Here is a 21490-nt window from a genome sequence, read left to right on the forward strand (position 1 = left end):
ACCACTGCTGTCTCCCCACTTGACCTGGTTCCCTCCCCTTCATCCAAACCAGGTTTTAAGTTAAACCAGGTTTAACTTAAAACGGATGCCTATCCCACAGGACAGCATTTTCTGACCTCAAATATGTGTGAGGCTGCACTCCTTTCAGGGTAAGCATCAGTAAGCTGTGTAAAGATTAGGAGCATGGTTGATTCTCAATGAATTCTTACTGAGTGAAAGAATGAATGAATATATAAGCCAATGAAATAAGAAGCAATCATCCCTCCTTGGCCTCCTGAAGTGCTGTGATTACAGGCACGAGTCACTGCACCCAACCTTGGAATTGTACACTGTTCCTTAACATGCATTCAAGGCTATTTCTTATTTCATTGACAGAGTCTGGCCATCTTGCCTAGGCTGGTCTGAAACTCCTGGGCTGGGATTACAGGCATGAGCCACTGCACCCACCCTTGGAATTGTATACTGTTCTTTAATATGCATTCAAGGAGTTTCAGACCAGCCTAGGCAAGATGGCCAGACTCTGTCTCTACAAAAAATAAAAAATAATTACCCAGATGTGGTGGTGCCCACCTGTGGTCCCAGTTGCTCTGGAGGCTAAGGTGGGAGGATCCCTTGAACCCAGGAGGTCAAAGCTACAGTGAGCCATGTTTGTACTGTGGCACTCTAGCCTGGGCAACAGATCGACAGCCTATCTCAAAGAAAAAGAAAGAGAAAAGAAAATCTATTCCAAGCTTTATCCACAAAGCTTTATCTTTCAAAGCTGGCGCTGGTCATAGTTTCTTTGTTAGATTCTCTCATATAAAAAAAAAAAATATATATATATATATATTATATATATATATATATATATACTGTCCGGGCACGGTGGCTCATGCCTGTAATCTGAGCACTTTGGGAGTCCGAGGCAGACAGATCACCTGAGGTTGGGAGTTCAAGACCAGCCTGACCAACATGGAGAAACCCTGTCTCTACTAAAAATACAAAATTAGCCAGGCATGGTGGCGCATGCCTGTAATCCCTGCTACTCGGGAGGCTGAGGCAGGAGAAGCACTTGAACCAAGGAGGCGGAGGTTGCAGTGAGCTGAGATCACACCATCGCACTGTAGCCTGTGCAACAAGAGCAAAACTCGTGTCTCAAAAAAAAAAAAAAAATACTGTTTGTTTAAAGCATGTATAAAAATATATGTCTTGAAATATACTTAAAAATTCCAAGGTACTTCCGATTTGTGTAATATTTACCTGGAGGACTCATACTTAGGTGTCTTAACATGAATTGAGTCTCCAAGGTCTCCATGTGAAACAAAAGAAGGGAAAATAATTATCTGGAATGTTGTAAGTTGTACCTAAGTTTTTTAATAAGTGAAATTTGCATTACAAATTTTTTCCATTCATAAATACATAAGTGAGCCAAAGGTTTTGGTCCTTTCCTTCACTGGTTTGCTTTAAAATAAATAAAAAAAAAAAGATAATGATTTATTGCATAACAACAACAACAAAAAGTCTTTATCTACAAAAATGGCCCTTGATCTACAGGTAAGGATTCTGAGCCTCTGATATATGTCAGGAGGACCCTTTTCAGGAAACTACTTGCCAGCTGGCAGAAAACCTAAGCCTCTCTGAGGATGTAGTACTTTCAAGTTTATTAAAGTACAAGGTGTAACCACACACAGCATTTTGACCAATTTTCCTGAGTTGCTAAGGAAAATGAGAGACCAGTGATCCAAAGCAACCAGTAATTAGTCCCGAGGGCACTTTTGACATTTAGAACATGTTATATTCAAAACATAAAACTTTATACAAATTCAGCAGTCCCACTTTCAACCTTCTTGACATAGTTTGTCCACCATCATAAAAAACTTTGTCACATAATTGTACATATAATTAACAGTTTTATTATCTTGACTCATTTCAAAAGAGTATGGGACTGTAGTATTAGAGTGGGTGTGGGGGAGTGGGCGCTGGATTTGCAGATCATTTGGTAATGTCCTCATTATTTGGATGAAGAAACTGAAGTCAAGACAATTAAAGTGATTGTCCTAAACTCAAAAAATGGCTCTTACAACTAGAACTCCTACTTTTTTCTAGGATAAATTTGTTAACTAATTAAAAATAATATATATTCAAAAAAAAAAAACTTTGTATGTACATTTTATTTCTCTACCCTGAGGACAGAGAAGGTTCCATACCCTAAAGCTACTTGGCTTCAAACACAAGTGATTTAGTGGCAAAGCAAATGTTTTGGATGATAACCTTAAAGGGCAGAGGTACATGTCAATGGAAGAGTGAAACTGGAAAAAAGTTCTGATTGTCGGATTTCTCTGAACAGCAGGGCTTTACGGGGCATCTAAACTCTACAGCTCAGTAACCATGAGAACATGAAGAAAAATTGCACTTGCCTGATAACTTAGCTCTGTCTTGCCTAGGCAACTCAGAAACCAAATTATTTTCACGTGAATAGTATTGATTGAGTCATATAATTCACTTTCATCTCATGGTAAATTAGGTGTTAGTAATATTTAATCATATTAAACTTGAAGCTTATTATGCTTTGTTCTTTAACCAGAGGATTAAAAGAAGTAGAGCATTGTTTTAATCCAGATCCTCCACAGAGTATTATTAGTGAATACAATTATAAGGAAAAAGGAGTAGAAACAACTCAATGAATGCTTTGTTGTGTTATGATTTACCAATAAGCTGAATAACAGAGATTTTTATTTTATACCTGTAAATATAGAGTTTAGAAGAGTTTGTCTTTTTTTTTTTCCTCAGTGAAACTTTGCCATTTACCTATTTAAATATTACCTATTTAATGTGGTCTTTACATATTAGTGGATATTTGTATCTGGATGAAATATGACCACATTTGGACATAAGACAAATGTTTCTTTCTCTCTCTTCTCACTGGCCTTTCAGTAGATAGAAGCAATTTGTAATTTGCTATCAGACAGATCTAGATTTAAACCTGTCTCAATGCTTCCTAGCTGGATAAATTACTTAATCTCTCCAGCAACCAGTTTACTCATTTCTAAAATGGGAACATATAACCCTAAGCTCTCAGGGTTGGTTTAAGGCTTAGGAGGGCAACATTTGAAACTCTCATATTCATAAACTCTCATATTGAATGATTAAAGCAATTTCAGACACTAAGATACCTAATTGGCTCAGGATCTATTTGGAATCAGTAAAGTTGTCTCTGTACCCCTTAAATCCCACCATGTAGGAAAACTGTGAATCACAGATATGTCTGATGGCTTACCTCTGCAGCATAGCTCACTCCATCTACTATGTGCTCGGAGCCATGATCATCAGCAGACCCCCAGTGAAGGTGAAACTGCCGTAACCTGTAGCTTCCAGTGAGAGGAACACCACGCAGAACTAAACAACAACATGTTTTACATTGTTAGCAAGAAAAAAATATTTAAATAAGCTGCTCAAACCACAACATCTCCCTGAATTACTCCATACATTCATGTCCTCCAAGGAATTTTTTACAAATGTGTCATTTGCTTTGCTGACAAGAATACCACTTTTAAATATGTGTAGATTGAAAATAGAACATTTTTAAAAGCTTAAAGCATCCACAATACAGATTTTTATGGAACACCTGGGAAATCATAACAGACATGCTGGTTAGAAAGGCATAGAAATTAGGACTTCTGAAAGGTAAAGAATGCTTGTGTTTACCTGAGGATACGTCAGCCTGTCTGAATAAGGATGTGACATGCAGAGCGGTCCAGTTTGAGCTTGGTAGAGCAGTGCAGCATTGTGGTTAGGGCACAGCCTTCAGCAATTAGAAGGCCTACACTCATGCTGCCTTTTCCTAATTATGTGATCTTGAACAAACTCTAACTTCTTTTTTTTTTTCTTGAGACAAGGTCTCGCCCTGTTGCCCAAGCTGATGCAATCACGGCTCATTGCAACCTCTAACTTCTGGGCTCAATTCGTCCTCCCACTTTAGCCTCCCGAGTAGCTAGAACTACAGGTGTGCACCACTACACCCAGCTAATTTTTTTTTTTGTTTTTGTTTTCTGTTTTTTTTGTAGAGACAGGGTCTCACTATGTTATCCAGGCTGGTCTCAAACTCCTGGCCTCAAGCGATCCTCCCAAAGTGCTATGATTACAGGCATGAGCTACCACACCTGGCCACAAACCCTAACTTCTAAGCTTTATCTTCCAAGTGTAACAACAAGATAGTAATAGGATCTCCTCCTAATGCTGTCATTAAAACAGAAGAAAAATTGAACACAAAGCACTTATTACTACCAGACACACAGTCAACACAATCAACACAGTTTTTTTTACTGTAAAAACAGGCAAAGCAAGCATACCTTTTGTCCTTAAATTCTATATTCTTGGGGAAATGTGAAATATAGGACAAAAATAATTTTTCAAAAATCTGTCATATCTTTGTCACTTTGACAAAGTACATTTGAGTAATTTCCTCAGTAAATATGATCTCTAAAACTATGACAATAAATCATATCTTAAGTATACAGAAAAGCTTCTTAATAGAAAACATAGTCCTAAATTGTCTCATCCTAATTAATCTTTATTGGGCATGTTTAAAGCATATGGGAGAATCAGGAAGCACTGGAAGCTAAATATACCGTAAGCATTATTAAATTTCCATGAACAGTCTTGGCATGGTGGCTCACACCTGTAATCCCAGTAATTTGGGAAGCCAAGGAGGGAGGATCGCTTGAGCCCAGGAGTTCAAGACCAGCCTGGGCAACATAGCAAGACCCCATCTTATTATTTAAATATATATTTATATTTATATACATTTAATATGTATATATTTAATATAAATATATATCTTTGATATTTAATATCTGTATATAGAAATATTATATATATTTTTTTTAGCTGGGTGTGGTGGTTCACACCTGTAATCCCAGCACTTTGGGAGGCTGAGGCAGGTGGATCACTTGAGGTCAGGGGTCTGAGACCAGCCTGGCCAACACGGTGAAACCCTGTCTCTACAAAAAGAAAAAAAAAATACAAAAATTAACCAAAAGTGCTCACTTGAACCCAGAAAGCAGAGGTTGCAGTATTTTGGGGTTTGGTATTTTTTTTTTTTTTTGAGACAAGGTCTCTCTCTGTTGCCCAGGCTGGAGTACAGTGGGGCTCAAACTCGCAGCCTCAATTAATCCTCCCACATCAGCCTCCCTAGCGGCTGGGACTACAGGCGCACACAGCTACGTCCAGCTAGTTGTATTTTTTTTTTTTGCAGTGATGGGGTTTCATCATATTGCCCAGGCTGGTCTCAAACTCCTGGTCTCAAGTGATCCTCCTGCCTCAGCCTCGCAAATTGCTGGGATTACAGGTGTGAGCCACCATACCAGCCTTAAATTTGACTGTTTAAAAAATTTGGTAATTTGCTAACCCTAGCCATTTTCCTAAACTACACTGTAGTCAGCTGTCTTGAATGACAAGCAAGCTGGCAACAGGATCTGTTTGCTCACGCATTTACTCTCTGCCAATTAGGATACAAATTCCTTTAAGGCAGAAACTGTTTTGGTCCCCTGTATCTCCAGTGCCCAGAGAGTACTTGAATCAATTAATATTACCACGATAAAATAAGAGACGTCACCTGTTAAAGCACTCTTCCACAAACTTTAGTTTGTAGGGATGCTACTGAAGTTACCTGGGAATCACTAAAAACTAAGTTCTTAGGACTAGTGAACCTGAGAATAATCACTTTACGGTAAACTTGTTCTCTGAAGTAAAGATACATGAACAGCACATCTGCAATTTGCTTGGAATCTAGAGAAACAAGAGCCAAGAGCACAAATCTGCCAGGATTACACCGAGAGAAAGACAGAGAGGGAGAGAGAGAGAGAGAAACCAAAGGACATAGATGTTCCCACTCAGTACGACCTTGTATTATTTAGGGAGTCAGAAGAACCTTCATTAAATCTGGCTTATTTTACTCAGAGCATATACACACCAAGCTAGTCTCTCATTCAACAATTATTAAGAGCTTACGATGGGCTAGCAATTATTCAATACTAAATATTCAATGATAAACAAGTTTCTCCTTATCCTTAAGAAACTTAGTCTAGTGAAGGAAACAAATAATCATAATAGAGCTTTATATAATTGTCACATTGTCATAGGTTACCAATTCATTTCCTAGCTATCTTGGCTCCTGGGGGGATTATACACCTATGGTATGTCCACCTACTAAATCTTTTTCTGTTTGTTGTTTGTTTTTGTTTTTGTTTTTGTTTTAAGAATATATAGCGTAAGATCTTGGGAATAATTTGTTTGACTTCAGGCAGTTACCTAGAACTAGATAATGGAAGCATGACTGAGAAATTGGCATTTTCTAGAGATAAAAATTAAAGAACAATCACTGAATTCATCAAGTTACTGCTCTTCCTAGCAGGACTTTCTTAATCAGAATACAACTTTCTTTTTGATATCTTTTTAAAATTTCAGCACACGTGTTTTATCCACAAAAAGAACACACACCATTATTGTTAGTAGTAGTAGTTACTCATTGTTATTGAGCGCCTACTATAATCCAAGAACTATTTCATTTATAAAATACAAAAATTAGTACCACATATTTTTTAAAAATAAAGGTTCCAACAATGAATAATGCTTAACTATTTAAGTGGTAAATGGTAAATATTAATTGATTTCTGGTGGTTTGTAACTTTATTGAGAGTTAATCTATGTATGCTAAGGTACCCTAATGTTATGTCATGGTATTTTCCATGTCTTTCCATCATACAAGTGTTGTTTTTTTTTTTTTTTTTTTTTTTTTTTGTAACTTAAACACACATGTATTGAGCACCTACCATGTGCCAGGCACCATGCTAGGTAGGTAAGTAAGACATAGTTGTTGCTCATAGAGAGCTTTAGCTAAATGGAAAGACAGAGAAGCCAACTAGCAGTTACAACATAATGTGGAGAGTTCTGTGTTAGGAAAACTCCAGGATGCCCTGGGAGCCATAGCAAGGGTGGTAGGGCATCAGGTGAGGTTCCCAAAGCAGCGAGATACTGTTTGAGTCCAGGAAGACCAGGAGCTCAGGTGAGAACAGCCTTGTCTTTCTTCTTCAAACTACTATTTCCCCTGTATATTACAGCCAACTGGAAGTCTTCCTGAAGAATTTCATGAGCCAGGCATGGCACAGTGACTCATGCCTATAATCCCAGCACTTTGGAAAGCCAAGGCAGGTGGATTACTTGAGGCCAGGAGTTTCAGACCAACTTGACCAACATGGCGAAACCCTGTCTCTACGAAAAATGCCAGGAGTTCGAGACCAGCTTGACCAACATGGTGAAACCCTGTCTCTACTAAAAATACAAAAAATTAGTTGGGCATGGTGACATGCGCCTGTAATCCCAGCTACTCAGGAGGCTGAGGTGGGAGAATCACTTGAACCCAGGATGCAGAGGTTGTAGTGAGCTGAGATTGCACCACTGCACTCTAGCCTGGGTGACAGAGTGAGACCTTGTCTTAAAAAAAAAAAAAAAAAAAAATTCATGAGCTAGGCATGGTAGTGTGCGACCGAGTGGGGAGAAGCAGTGGAGCCCAGGAGTTCTGGGCTTCAGTGAGTTATGGCTGGGCAGCTGCATTCCAGCCTGGGAACAAAGCAAGTGAAGAAAAGAAAGAGAGAGAGAGAGAAGCAGAAGGAGGAGGAAGGAGGGAAGGAGGAAGGAAGGGAAAAATTTCACATCCACCTCCTCCCTTTTGCTCCCTTTTGAAAGGATTTTTGGGTAGTACTCTAAAGGTTTAACTACGGAGCATGGATGTGTCCAGCCAAACACGCCCTCCAAGGACTATGAGGAAGATTTCATGCCTGTGGTTTATTGACATGCCTGAGGTGGGATTCAGGGTTAATCCTGGTCAAAAATGGCTTCTTTACAAAATGGAAACTGTTTTATTCAAATTAATGTGGTTTGCTACAGAAAGTATCTTTGTGTTTTTTATAGTTTACCAAAAATCAAAAAAAAAAAAAAAAACCAGCAAAAACTTGTTTAACTATGGTGATTTCTTCTTTTTAATTGATTTAATCTCCCAAGTCACCATGAAACAATCTCTTTTGGTTTATCTTGAGAAAAGAAGAATAAGAATCATGACCCATATTTACATAGCTACTGTCTCAGAGGACTACAAAGTACTTTATGGATATTTTCAATTAATCCTGGTAATTTTATTGTGAACTAGATAGGAAAAGGATCTTCATTTAAAAGAAAGAGCACACACTACTGATGACTAAGTGTCAAATCTGGAAACATAAATTGATTTCACTGATTAACCCGAAGTAGAAGGAAAATGACAGGAAGAGAAAAACAGAAGAGAGAGAGAGAAACCTGGGTTCTCACAGAGCAAAGTAGAGTAGAAAATTTTTACACTATGAATGTCTGCATTTATAAAAAATATACTTAAAGTTTTAGATGAAGTAAAATGTCATCATTTCTTATTCTAAAATGAGGAATGAGTAGCTTTACATTTTTTTTTTTTGAGATGGAATCTTGCTCTGTTGCCCAGGCTGGAGTGCAGTGGCATGATCTTGGCTCACTGCAATCTGCACCTCCTGGGTTCCAGCCATTCTCCTACCTCAGCCTCCTGAGTATCTGGGATTACAGGTGTGTGTCACCACTCCTGGCTAATTTTTGTATTTTAGTAGAGACAGGGTTTCACCATGTTGGCCAGGCTGGTCTCGAACTCTTGACCTCAGGTGATCTGCCCACCTCGGCCTCCGAAAGTGCTGGGATTACAGATGTGAGCCACCACACGAGGCCTTATTTTTTAATTTATTTATCTTTTTATTTTCTGAGACAGCTTCACTTTTTAAATGTTTGACATATTGTAAACAGTAACAAACTACACTTATGGGTGGTATAAACTTTGTATTTAGAAGACTTGGACACCTTTACAATATATCTATTACATTAACCACAAGAGATGGGGTCTCCCTATGTTGCCCAGCTGCCCTCAAACTCCTGGGCCTAACTAATCATCCTCCTTCCTCAGTAGTGGGGTCTACCAGTGTGTGTCAGCATGCCTGACTTAACCACTTTTATTAACATAGATTCACAAAACCGAGGGGTTGAAAGAAATATAGTTGAACATGTATATAAAAGGCCAGGTCCCTCCTTACTTGGCATTTCCTCCAAAAAGTTGAAAATACCATCTATTTATTTGTCTTTATGCATTTTTTACAATGCTTTGATGAAAATGTACTACTTAGGCCAGTGTAGTGGCTCCCAGCACTTTGGGAGACTGAGGCAGGCGGATCCGTTGAGCCCCTGAGTTCAAGATCAGCCTGGGCAATATGGCAAAACCTTTTCTCTATGAAAAATACAAAAATTAGCTGGGCACGGGAGCACTTGCCTGTGGTCCCAGCTACTCAGGAGGCTGAGGCAGGAGGATTGCTTGAGCCCAGGAGGTCAAGGCTGCAGTGAGCCATGATTGCACCACTGCACTCCAGCCTAGGCAGCAGAGTGAGACGTTGTCCCAAAAAAAAATTAATAAATAAATAAGAAAAAAAAGGCCGGGCGCAGTGGCTCACACCTGTAATCCCAGCACTTTGGGAGGCCGAGGCGTGCGAATCACCTGAGGTCAGGAGTTCGAGACCAGCCTGATTAACATGGAGAAACCACGTCTCTACTAAAAACACAAAATTGGCTGGGCATGGTGGCACATGCCCATAATCCCAGCTACTTGGGGGGCGGAGGCAGGAGAATTGCTTGAACCCGGAAGGCACAGGTTGCGATGAGCCAAGATTGTGCCATTGCACTCCAGCCTGGGCAACAAGAGTGAAACTCCATCTCAAAAAAAAAGAAAAAAATCTTACCACTTTTATGAATTTGACAAATATGAAGAAGAAATGTGGTTGGGCTTATAATTTTTACTAACAATAAGGCTTTACATAAATACAAGATATTACTACTAATCTAAATCTAGGCTCAATTAATAAGTAAAAACTTTCTTTCAATTAAGGATTTTTAAAAATTAACTATATTTTTTCATTAATATAGCAAATACAGCATCATCCTGATCTTAGATTAAAAATAAAAACAATCTGTCAGAGGCCCTAAAAAGTGTTTCCAAATATGATTCTCTCTAATACTTTATCTCATCTTACATTTAAACTTGATACCTTGGGCAGAATCTCTGCTTGGGCAGTAGATAGTCTGAAGAAGGATTAAACATTCATATCAAGGAAATGTTTTTTCATCACTTACTTAATAAATTAACAAATAATCTATGAGTCCATTATTTATTCATGGTGTGAAAGACACTATCCCAAGAACTAATCATTAAACGAAATGATTACATGTTCTAGAAAAAAGTACTAATAGGGAATATACAGTAAAAAAGTTTCATGCATTTATTTTTTTAAAAAATTAAGCTTCTACTTTCCCTCCCTTCAATGTCCATTGTTAGCAGAATGGTACATAAATTATGATACAAGCATAGCTAATACAATTCAACTTTTAAAATTATTTTATTTTTATTTTTATCTTTGGAGACAGGATCTTGCTCTGTCACCCAGGCTGAGTCCAGTGGTGCTATCATGGCTCATTGCAGGCTTGACCTTCTGAAGTCAAGCAATCCTCCTGCCTCAGCCTCCAGAGTAGCTGGGACTACAGGCACACCCCACCATGCCTGATTAATGTTTTATTTTTTGTAGAGATAAGTTCTCACTATGTTGCCCAAGCTGGTCTTGAACTCCTGGACATAAGCAATCCTCCCACCTCAGCCCCTCAAAGTGCTGGGATTATACATGTGAGCCACCACACCCGGCTGCAGTTTAGCTTTTTAAACAAGATATATTTTAATCTGGAAAGATGTCTATAAAATATTTTTAAACGGGAAAAAATTTCAGAGTTATATAGCATTATTCCAAATGTATTTTTAATAAGAAAATGCAAAACAAGGATGATACACATGTATGTATACATAACTAAGCACCGAAATATTATGGAAGAAATAACATTAGTTACTTCAGGAGAGATTGTGGGAAGAAAGAGACATTAATATTTGTCATATGTTCCCATATTGTTTTATTTACTATGAGTGGATATTACTTTGGCAATTAAAGTAACAGAATAAGATTTTTTTTAAACTAACCTTTTTCTATTAAAGCATGTACTAAATGGCATTATAGGTTTGCAAATAATGCTAAAATAATTATGGCTAAAACTTTGCAGAAACAAATCATGAAATATCTATAAAAACTATTAAACTTCAATATTTTTATAATGGTAAATGCTAAGTGAAGTTATCATAACAAGCTAAGGTCAATTTTAAATTATCATGCAACATATCCTTTTCCAAATACTCTTTATTATTTTAAGGTAAGATTATCTGAAGGTTCAAATATATAACAAGATATCTTAATTCACACGAAGAAAAAATATGCTTCAATTTGACAAATTCCAGGTCTAGCAAAAACAAAACATGAAAGATTAGAGAGTGTATTCTGGGCGCGGTGGCTCACGCCTGTAATCCCAGCACTTTGGGAGGCCGAGGCAGGCAGATCACGAAGTCAGGAGATCAAGACCATCCTGGCCAACATGGTGAAACCCTGTCTCTACTAAAAATACAAAAAAAGTAGCTGGGTATAGTGGCGTGCGCCTGTAATCCCAGTTACTCGGGAGGCTGAGGCAGGAGAATCGCTTGAACTTAGGAGGCGGAGGTTGCAATAAGCCGAGATCGCGCCACTACACTTCAGCCTGGCGACAGAGCGAGCCTCCGTCTCAAAAAAAGAAAAAAAAAAAACGGTGTAGTCTAATCATTCAAACCCTTCACCCACCACCACACACACACAAAAAAGAAAAGCCATCCTGATTTGTTCTCTGTGTCATCAAAGTCAATATTGAAGGAATGGCCGCTGTTGCTGATGATTTTAGCTGACCTTGGGTCATACTTGATACTAAGTGGTCGGAGGGAAGAGTCATATTTCACTTCTTTGGTTTTAGTCTCAATCGGAGATTGCTGATCACCATCAGCAATAGGGAAAAATTCCTTCCAGTGAATACGACCTTAAATACATAGGACCAAAAGAAAAGGATTAAATTAGTTATTTCTTCAACAAACATACATTGAGTATAACACACTGTGCTTGAAATTGAAGAAAACACAAAGATTAATAAAATGAGATTCTTGTCTTCAGGACCTTGGCATCTAATTGTTTTTTTTACAAGATTAGTTGTTTTTATTATAGATGTGGGAAACTCTTGGTGTGCCTTAAGTCATGTTCAGAATTAAAGTAACGCTTGTAGACAAAAGAGTCTGTAAATTTTATAAAGTACTCTCCAAAGGTAACCTTCTACCAAACTAAAAACAATAATACAATTCATCATTGAAAACAATGACATTCAGTCTCAGCTCCAAGAATGAGCTGTTGCTCCAGAGTTCAAGTTTGCAGACTGGAAGAGTCAAAAAAAGCTGGGAAAGCCATAAAGCAAAGAAAGGTTGTCATTCTTAAAGATGCTGTGCTTACTTCTTTATTCTTCCTTCTATCACTCAGTGCTATCTTCTAGTGTCACTCAGGCCTCCACTCAATTACTTGTGATGTGCAACAGGCATACCAAGGAAACATACAAATTTTTCACCTAGGATAATCCAAATAAAATGGCTGCACCGTGTCAGGAAATGTAATATTGTTGATTATCTGCAGTGGAGTCAGATTGTAATTTATTTCTCTGTTTCTTCATTTCAGAAGGTTCTTCTATGGTTATTTTGCCAATGTTACATTTGAATTTCAACACAAGAGAAAGGTGTCATCCTGGTCCTCTATTCAAAACGTCAAAATCGTATCAATTTCACAAATCAGACATGTTAGGGAAATTGAAATGAGCCAATCAGCTGACAGTTCCCTTTTCAATCCTCTTCACTTCTTTGGAAGACTCTATAAAGTCTTGCCTCTCAAAATCAGCAGCAAAACTGTAGTTTCATGTAAGTTCCACGTCATTCTACAGATGTGAGTCACTTTATAGGTTATAGGTTCTTATTCTCTCTACTATTCCTGAAATTTATACAGCTATCACCACCTACACTGGGCTACTGACTAAGGTTTACCCACCTACTTTGCTAACCAATCTTTCACTAAAAATTAAGTACTAATTAAAACATCATAGCATGACAATTAATTAAACATGTTACTAATGCAACCAAAAACATTTTAAAATGATAAAATTTAGAGTGATATTTAAAGAAATGCAATATATCACAATCATCAACAAACTTTAAAGCATAAAATTATAAATGTTTTTTATTTTTTTTTGAGACAGGTTCTTGCTCTGTTGCCCAGGCTGGAATGCAGAGGTGTGATCTCAGCTCACTGCAGCCTCAACTTCCCAGACTCAAACAATCCTTCCACCTCAGCCTCCCAAGTAGCTAAGACTACAGGTGTGCACCACCACACCCAGCTACTTTTATAAAAAACTTTTTTTGTTGAAAGTCTCACTATAGGCTGCTCTCAAACTCATGGGCTCAAGTGACCTGCATGTCTCAGCTTCCTGAATTGTTGGGATTACAGGCATGAGCCACCACGCCTGGCCCAAACTCTAAATCTAATACTGCTTACTATGCCTCATTTTTGCAAAAGAGAACTCACACATACATACATTCTTTCATATATCCTTCAGGCACAAAAAGTCATAGCATAAATATATAACTACACACTCAGCTTAAAAGATGTCATCTGACAAACTGGACTTCAAAGCCACTTGAGCATCAAAAGTCCTTGCTTAGAATGTATTACAGAAAAAGCCTTGTTTATTCAATACTTTTACCATCTTTCTGAGTACTTTTTCTATATATAACCTAGATCTTTTTTCCCCCTTAATTCAGAAAAAGCCTTCTATTTCACTGCCACAAAGTAAGAGTTAACCTAACAAAAATTCAATTTCAAATACGCAATGCATGTGTCACAACATGCAGGTGACATTCTTCCAATCAATAGAGTTGCTTTCTTCTCCTAATTGCTTTGCTCTCCTATTTCCAGTCATTTATAAACAGAACTATTTTTAAAAGAAGTCAAAGCAAAATAAAATAAAAGTAATAATACTTTGTATCACATTCCCAATATTATCTACTAACTACCATAGTCAGTTCAGTACCCTGCCTCTTAAAGAGGTCCCCTTTTTCAATCTTTCCAAAAAAAATTTCCTCCTCCTCCTCCTCCTCCTTGTCCCCCCCATGACCCTGCAGGCTAGTCTGGAACTCCTGGCCTCAGGCAATCCTCCCATCTCAGTCTTTTGAGTAGCTGGGATTACAGGTGGAAGCCACCAGAATTCTTTTATTTATTTATTTATTTTTTGAGATGGAGTTTCGCTCTTGTTGCCCAGGCTGGAGCGCAATGGCGTGATCTCGGCTCACTGCAACCTCTGCCTCCCAGGTTCAAGCAATTCTCCTGCCTCAGCCCCCCAAGTAGCTGGGATTACAGGCATGCGCCACCACGCCCAGCTAATTTTGTATTTTTAGTAGAAACGAGATTTCTCCATGTTGGTCAGGCTGGCCTTGAACTTCCAATCTCAGGTGATCCACCCACCTTGGCCTCCCAAATTGCTGGGATTACAGGTATGAGCCACCGCACCCGGCCAGCATAATTCTTAATTAGAGATATGTGGTGGTTGCTCAACTGATTTAGGAACTTTTAAATACCTACAGTGATATACACTTTTCAGTGATGTCACATTCCCTAAACTAAACATAATAAAGTAGTCAAAGGTTAGGGAAAGAATCCTAAGTTATTTGTGAAGGCAGTACCCTTTCAGGGCTTCAAGTCTTGATGTTTCATTTTATCAGTGTTGCTATTCCCAGCTTAAGTTTCCTTTTATCTGCTCAGTCACCGGTTTTACCAATGTTTGTGGCTCATGCCTGTAATTCCAGTACTTTGGGAGGCCAAGGCAGGTGGATCACTTGATGTCTGGAGTTCTAGACCAGCCAGGCCAACATGACGAAACCTTGTCTCTACTAAAAAGTCAAAAATTAGCCAGGCATGGTGGCTCGTGCCTATAATCCCAGCTACTTGGTGGGGCTGAGGCTGGAGAATTGCTTGAACCCAGGAGATGGAGATGGCAGTGAGCCAAGATAGTGCCACTGCACTCCAGCCTGGGCAACAGGGCAAGACTCGTCTCAAAAACAATAAACAAACAAACAAAAAACTTGCCTAGTTAGTAGATAATACATTTCCAATAGGATTTTCCCAATCTTTCTCTGAAGACCACACCTTTTAGTAAGGATGTTGTATTCAGAGAGAGATTGCATCTAAAAGAAGGGAATGGCTAATTCCTAACAGAACAATTCCTAACAGAAATACAAAATCACTCCTTATTAATGGCTTTGCTAAGATGAATTTTTAAAATTCCTGAAATAAGCTTCATTCAGGTGAATAATTTCTAACCTACTAAAGAGTAATCAATATCCATTGATTGAAATACCCTTCTTCTTCCTAACTACCATAAAGGCGCAGTTGGGACTCAATGACTATTAAATAACTCTAATAAAAACGACTTCAGCAGAGAGGGAAGTGAAAAAAGATTTGTCATATTTTCCCCCTAAACATTCACTGGAAATTAGCAAAATGTAAGATTATAATTATGGCCTTAATCAAGAAGAAATCTGACTATATACCTTTTATTATTAAAGTTATAAATGTCACCTGCTGCCATTTTTAAACTAGCATGTTTAAAAACAGTCTACAATTAGAAATTAAACAGGCTACAATTAGAAATGGAATTTTTCTGTTAGTTTGTGAAATTAAACTTTCTATAAAATTTGACCATTCTATACTGTTTAATCATGTACATGCTAATAGAAGGAAAGTATTATTGTCACTGCGATTATTTCAAATAATGATTATTTAAACAATCAGTTCAGTTTAACGTAGGAACAAGAAAAAATGTTTTACTTTTGATAATGTGTGATATACAAGAAGAAAAGTGTATGTCATTATTATTTATCCTATTAATACATTTCTATCAATGAATTATAATTTCAGTAATCCTTTGCTCACCCTGCAAGGATGAGCGTGGAAAGAGAGGAAGAGTGGAGAAGTAGCCCACAATGTAACTTCATTTCCCAGCGAGAACCTGAACCCTTACTAAAGTCCCCAGTAGTAGTCAGCCAACTGCAAATTGCTGTGGGAATATTTACAGTAACAGCTATTAGGAAACATGCAGTATTTTGTTTGCCACGAAGCCAACTTAATCTTCAGTGTCACAATGCAAGCTAAGATTTCCTAAATATATTTTCAAAGATTTTCTATGATTTGTTTCTCCTAAGTGAATAGTGAGCTTAAAAGACTGAAAGCGAACTTGTCCTTATTTCATTAAAGTGTGTCATCAGACTTCTAATCTCCAAGCCTGTAATTGATAAGTGGCTGTTACTAGGCAAAGTCCTTGGCTTTTCAGATGAAGGTGAACGCACACGTATGAACACTTGGGAGTTTGGGGAATCCTGATAGAGATAACACACACCATCGCTCACATCCACTACCAACAACCCGTCTACCCTGACAAGACTGCTCTCCGCTGCCTGCACTGGGCTCCGAGTTGTGCTGCTTAGTTTAAAGAGGAACCGAAAAGTTTCTCAATGTGCGAGCCCAGTGTGTGGTCGGCGAGCGCAGGGGCGTCGCGCTAGTCCTCTCGCCCCCCGCACAAAGCCCGCCTTGGATCAGGAAAAGGCTCTCACCGTTGTGCTCGCGGTATCCCCAGCTGAGCCTCAACATCGTCCCTCGGGGTGGAAGGCAGGGGAAGATGTGACTGAGCAGCGAGAGAGCGGAGGGAGCGGGGAGGGGCCCGGGAGGGAGCCTGCTGGGGCGGGACCGCGGGGCGCCGGCGGCCGGAGTGCGAGACCGTGAACCTGGCCCGGGGCGCTCCCGCCTGCGTCCTCCAGGAGGCAGAGGGGTGCGGGGAAGGCGCCCGCGCCGCTGGCTGAGTTCTGGGCGCGAGTTGTTCATAGTTTGGACTCGGTAATGAGATATTTGAGTTAGAGAGAGAGACGGAGAGAGAAAGGTTTCCGGGGGGAATCTCCTGCCTTCTGAGAAGGAGTCACTCGGGAGAGGAAAGTGTCGCCTAGAGGGCTTCCAGGAAGTAAATGAGTCACCAGATCCTGGAACTGCCAGGCTGGGAGGTGGGGATCCCGGTGGAGGCGCAGAAGAGGTCGGTGATGGTCGTGGCAGTGGTGATTACAAATACAAAACAATAATGACGATGGTAATCACCACCATTGAAAAATAACTACTTATTAAGGGCTTATCGTGGGCGAGGGTCTTAGCTAAGACTTTTACCCACGTCTTCCCATTAGATCCTCTCAGCATTTCCTCGAGAAACACGTGGCTTAAGAGACACTAGGTAACCTGCCCCAGGTCGCACAGCTAAAGCGGGCGGGGTCGCTGTTAGAGAGGACCGGCTCCCCGTCCTGGGCTGCCTCCATTACCCATTCATCCTTTCCTTGCCTCTTCCTCTCACTCTGCAGGCTTGTGGCTTGGTGAGTGAGGAAACCAAAACCAGCTGTTGAGATTTGGTCCCAAAATTGTGCTGCCTTCCTGACCCCGCAAGAAAGGTTTTCAGGACATCTTTCCTGGATGCTTGGTGGGCTTGTTACCCAAGGACTGGAGTCAGAACTAGCCGCAGAGCCTTGAATTTCTGGCCTGGAGTAGTGAGTGTTCTGGGTTCAAAGTGAAAAATAAAAATCAGGTACATGAACCACTTTCTACCTCCTTGTCTCGGGTCAACTACCTCATATTTTATAAATCCAAGCAACCTCTTTGTAAGGAACCTAGTAAACCCATTTTCAGTAACTTGGATGATTTGGTATGTCAAGATGAATAATGTTCTTAACGTTCTAAGTAAATATTAGTTCTCGATACCCAATAATAGTGGTTACATGAATGGATGAATGACTGAATAGATCAAAATTGTTAAAGAAATTTTGGTCGGTGGTTTTCAAATACTTCCCAAATTGTTACTTTTATTGCTTGGGTACACAGTTTGTAACCACCCAATGGGTTTACCTTGCCTGCTGTCAAGACACAGCTGATTTATCAAGACAGGGGAATTGCAATAAATAAAGGGTAATTCATGTAGAGCCGGCTGTGCAGAAGACTGGAGTTTTATTATTACACAAATCAGTCTCTGCAAGCATTGGGGATCAAAGTTTTTAAGGACAATTTGGTGGGTGGGGGAGAGCTAGCAAGTCAGGAGACCTGATTGTTTGGGTCAGAGGTGAAATCACAGGGAGTCAAAGCTGTCTTGCACTAAGTCAGTTCCTGGGTGGGGGCCATGGGATCAGATGAGCCAGTTTATCGAGCTGGGTGGTGCCTGCTGATCCATCAAGTGCAGGGTCTGCAACATATCTCAAGCACTGGTCTTAGGCTTTACAATAGTGATGTTATTCCCAGGAGCAATTTGGGGAGGGTCAGAATCATACAGCCTTCAGCTGTGTAAATCCTAAACCATAATTTCTAATCTTTTGACTAAATTTTTAGTCCTACAAAGGCGGTCTAGTCCCCTGGCAAGAAGGTTTGTTTTGGGAAAGGGCTGTTATTGTCTTTGTTCTAAACTATAAACTGTGTTCCTCCTCAAAGTTAGTTCAGCCTATGCCTAGGAATGAATAAGGACAGCTTGGAAGTTAGAAATAAGATGGAATTGGTTAGGTCTGATCTCTTTCACTGTCTCAATTATAATTTTGCAGTAGTGGTTTCAAGTTCCTTCTTGTTTAAATTCATAGCGCAGTCTATATAATTTTCTAAAACAGCAACCTAAGTATTGGCACAATCAAATTACCTTTCATAGGAAACTAGTTAGATCATCTGTAGAGCATCCATCATTCAATGGACTTCTTTTTTTTTTTTTGAGATGGAATTTCACTCTTGTTGCCCAGGCTGGAGTGCAATGGTGCGATCTCGGCTTACTGCAACCTCCACATCCTGGGTTCAAGGGATTCTCCTGCCTCAGCCTCCAGAGAAGCTGGGATTACAAGCATGCATTACTACTCCTGGCTAATTTTTGTATTTTTAGTAGAGATGGGGTTTCACCATGTTGGTCAGGCTGGTCTCCAACTCCTGACCTGAGGTGATCCACCGGCCTCGACCTCCCAAAGTGCTGGGATTAGAGATGTGAGCCACCGCACACAGCGGTGCGCACTATTGTCCATTTATAAAAAGAATGAAGATCTCCATGAGCAGAGCAGATGTAAAGTGAGTCCTGGGATGTATTGAGGTTGTGGGGGTGGGGGAAGCAAAAGAACAAAAGAATGTATATAATAGACTGCATGTTTAAGAAAAAAATAGAAATAAGAACCTGCACACATATTTTCAGATTTTTACCAAAAAAGTAGAGAATAAGCCATAAATTAATAAAAATAGTTCCTTGTAGAGGATGAGTGTGAATGGACTGGAAGTGTCAGAGGCAATGGAACCACAGCAACTCCATTCAAACCTTATTATATGCTAATTATAATGCATTCACATGCTAAAAGACACTCCCACCAGCCCTATGACAGTTTACAAATACCATGACAACATTTGGAAATTACCCTATATGATCTAAAAGTGGGAGGAGCCCTCAGTTCTAGGAAATCCCCACCCATTTCCCAGAAAACTCATGTGTAATCCACCCCTTGTTTAGCATGTAATCAAGAAATAACCATAAAAGTAGACAACCAGTTGCCCTTAGGGCCACTCTGTCGATGGAATAGCCATTCTTTTGTTTCTTTTTTTTTTTTTTTTTGAGATGGAGTCTCTGGAGAGGAGTGGCATGATCTCAGCTCACTGCAACCTCCGCCTCCTAGGTTCAAGCGATTTTTCTGCCTCAGCCTCCTGAGTAGCTGGGACTATAGGTGCACACCACCACGCCCGGCTAATTTTTGTATTTTTAGTAGAGATGGGGTTTCACCATGTTGGCCAGGCTGGTCTCGAACTCTTGACCTTGTGATCTGCCCACCTCGGCCTCCCAAAATGCTGGGATTACAGGTGTGAGCCACCGGCCCCTTTTGTTTCTTTACTTCTCTAATAAACCTGCCTTTACTTTATTCTTTGGAATCGACCCAAATTCTTTCTTGCATGAGATCCAAGAACCCTCTCTTGGGGTCTGGATTGGGACCTCTTTCCAATAACAGAGGGATAGGGATGAGTGAAACTTCTCAGTGTATCTTTTTGACTTTTAATCATAAATGCTGTTAAATTAACTTTAGCCTAAAGCTGCCTCCTTACATATTTTAGTTCAGCTTAAAGTTTTCTCTGTATATAGTGAACTCTAACCTAACTAGATGTGTAAATAGACTGCAGCCCACTCTTGTGCCAATCACTGAGTGTTGGCCAATCAAAGGCAGCCAACTGTTCAAACCCTGTTCAACTGAGGTAAACTTTAAGCTGTAACCAAACCAGCTGTCTGTACCTGACTTCCATTTTCTGTCCATCACTTTCCTTTCTCTGTCCATCAATCTAACCACACAGAAGGGCAGGAGTCTCTCTGAACCTATTCTGATTGGAGATGCTGCCCAATTTGCAAATTGTTCTTTGCACAATTAAACTCTTTTCAATTTAATTTGGCTAAGATTTTTCTTTTAACATTGTTCTGCATTTTAAAAAAATAAAATTAAATCAAAGAGAATAAAAAATCAAACCCTGAAATTGAATTCAAACAGAAACAATTAAAATCAATTGTATATTGAATTGATAATGTAACCATAAAGAAAAAGTTAAATAGCATTCGAAGATAGTACTTTTGCTGTATATCCTTACTAGGACATATAACATATTAAGAAGAAATGCAAGAAAATCTTGAACATTACTAGTAGGTTTATTTTTGGTAGGATATTGGTGTTATGCTTCTGAAACCATTTTTTATTGGTTTGTTTGTTTGTTTGTTGAGATGTTGTTTCGCTCTGCCACCCAGGCTGGTGTGCAATGGTGTGACCTTGGCTCACTGCAAACTCCACCTCCCAGTTCAAGCGATTCTCCTGCCTCAGCCTCCCAAATAGCTGGGATTACAGGCGCCCGCCCTCCTGCCCTGGTAATTTTGTGTTTTTAGTGGAGATGGGGCTTAACCATGTTGGCCAGGCTGGTCTGGAACTCCTGACAAGTGATCCACCAACTTCAGCCTCCCAAAGTGCTGGGATTACAGGCATGAGCCATTGTGCCTGGCTGGAAACCACTTGTGTGAAAATCGTAAGATAGAGCAAATGAACAAATATATTGATAATCTCTGGAAGCATGATTTTCATTCTGGTTTATACAAAAATAGGAAATGACAGAAGCTAAGTAATAAACCTGTGGTGTTGCATTTGAACACTCTCTTCACTGAAAGATCCCCAAAACAATAATATCCCAATAATAATGAAGCTAATAAACCTTAAAATCTATTGCCCTTCACTGAGGAACCACTTCTAAAGCCATATACTAATTTTATATTTGTAACTTTACGTTCCTTTTCTTTAAGAAAAAAAAAGTCCCAAAATTATAGTAGCTTCAGGCTCTACAAATCTGAATCTACCCCTTGCTATGAGACACTG

General features: G+C 39.5%; 1 protein-coding gene across 1 annotated transcript in view; it reads right to left on the reverse strand.

Annotated features, from left to right (window-relative positions):
* LOC129042631 (carbonic anhydrase 13-like) overlaps positions 1-16828 on the reverse strand; it is a 35413-nt gene extending 18585 nt beyond the window's left edge. The window contains exons 1-3 of the mRNA XM_054498858.2: positions 16667-16828; positions 11814-12009; positions 3257-3377 (exon numbers count right to left, since the gene is read on the reverse strand). Coding sequence (XP_054354833.1) covers positions 3257-3377; positions 11814-12009; positions 16667-16703 — 354 coding nt within the window. The 5' untranslated portion in view covers positions 16704-16828. The remainder of the gene's footprint in view (positions 1-3256; positions 3378-11813; positions 12010-16666) is intronic.
* Between the last annotated feature and the right edge of the window lie 4662 nt (positions 16829-21490).

Source organism: Pongo pygmaeus, chromosome 7 (genome assembly GCF_028885625.2).
Source record: "Pongo pygmaeus isolate AG05252 chromosome 7, NHGRI_mPonPyg2-v2.0_pri, whole genome shotgun sequence".
Classification (NCBI taxonomy): Eukaryota; Metazoa; Chordata; class Mammalia; order Primates; family Hominidae; genus Pongo; species Pongo pygmaeus.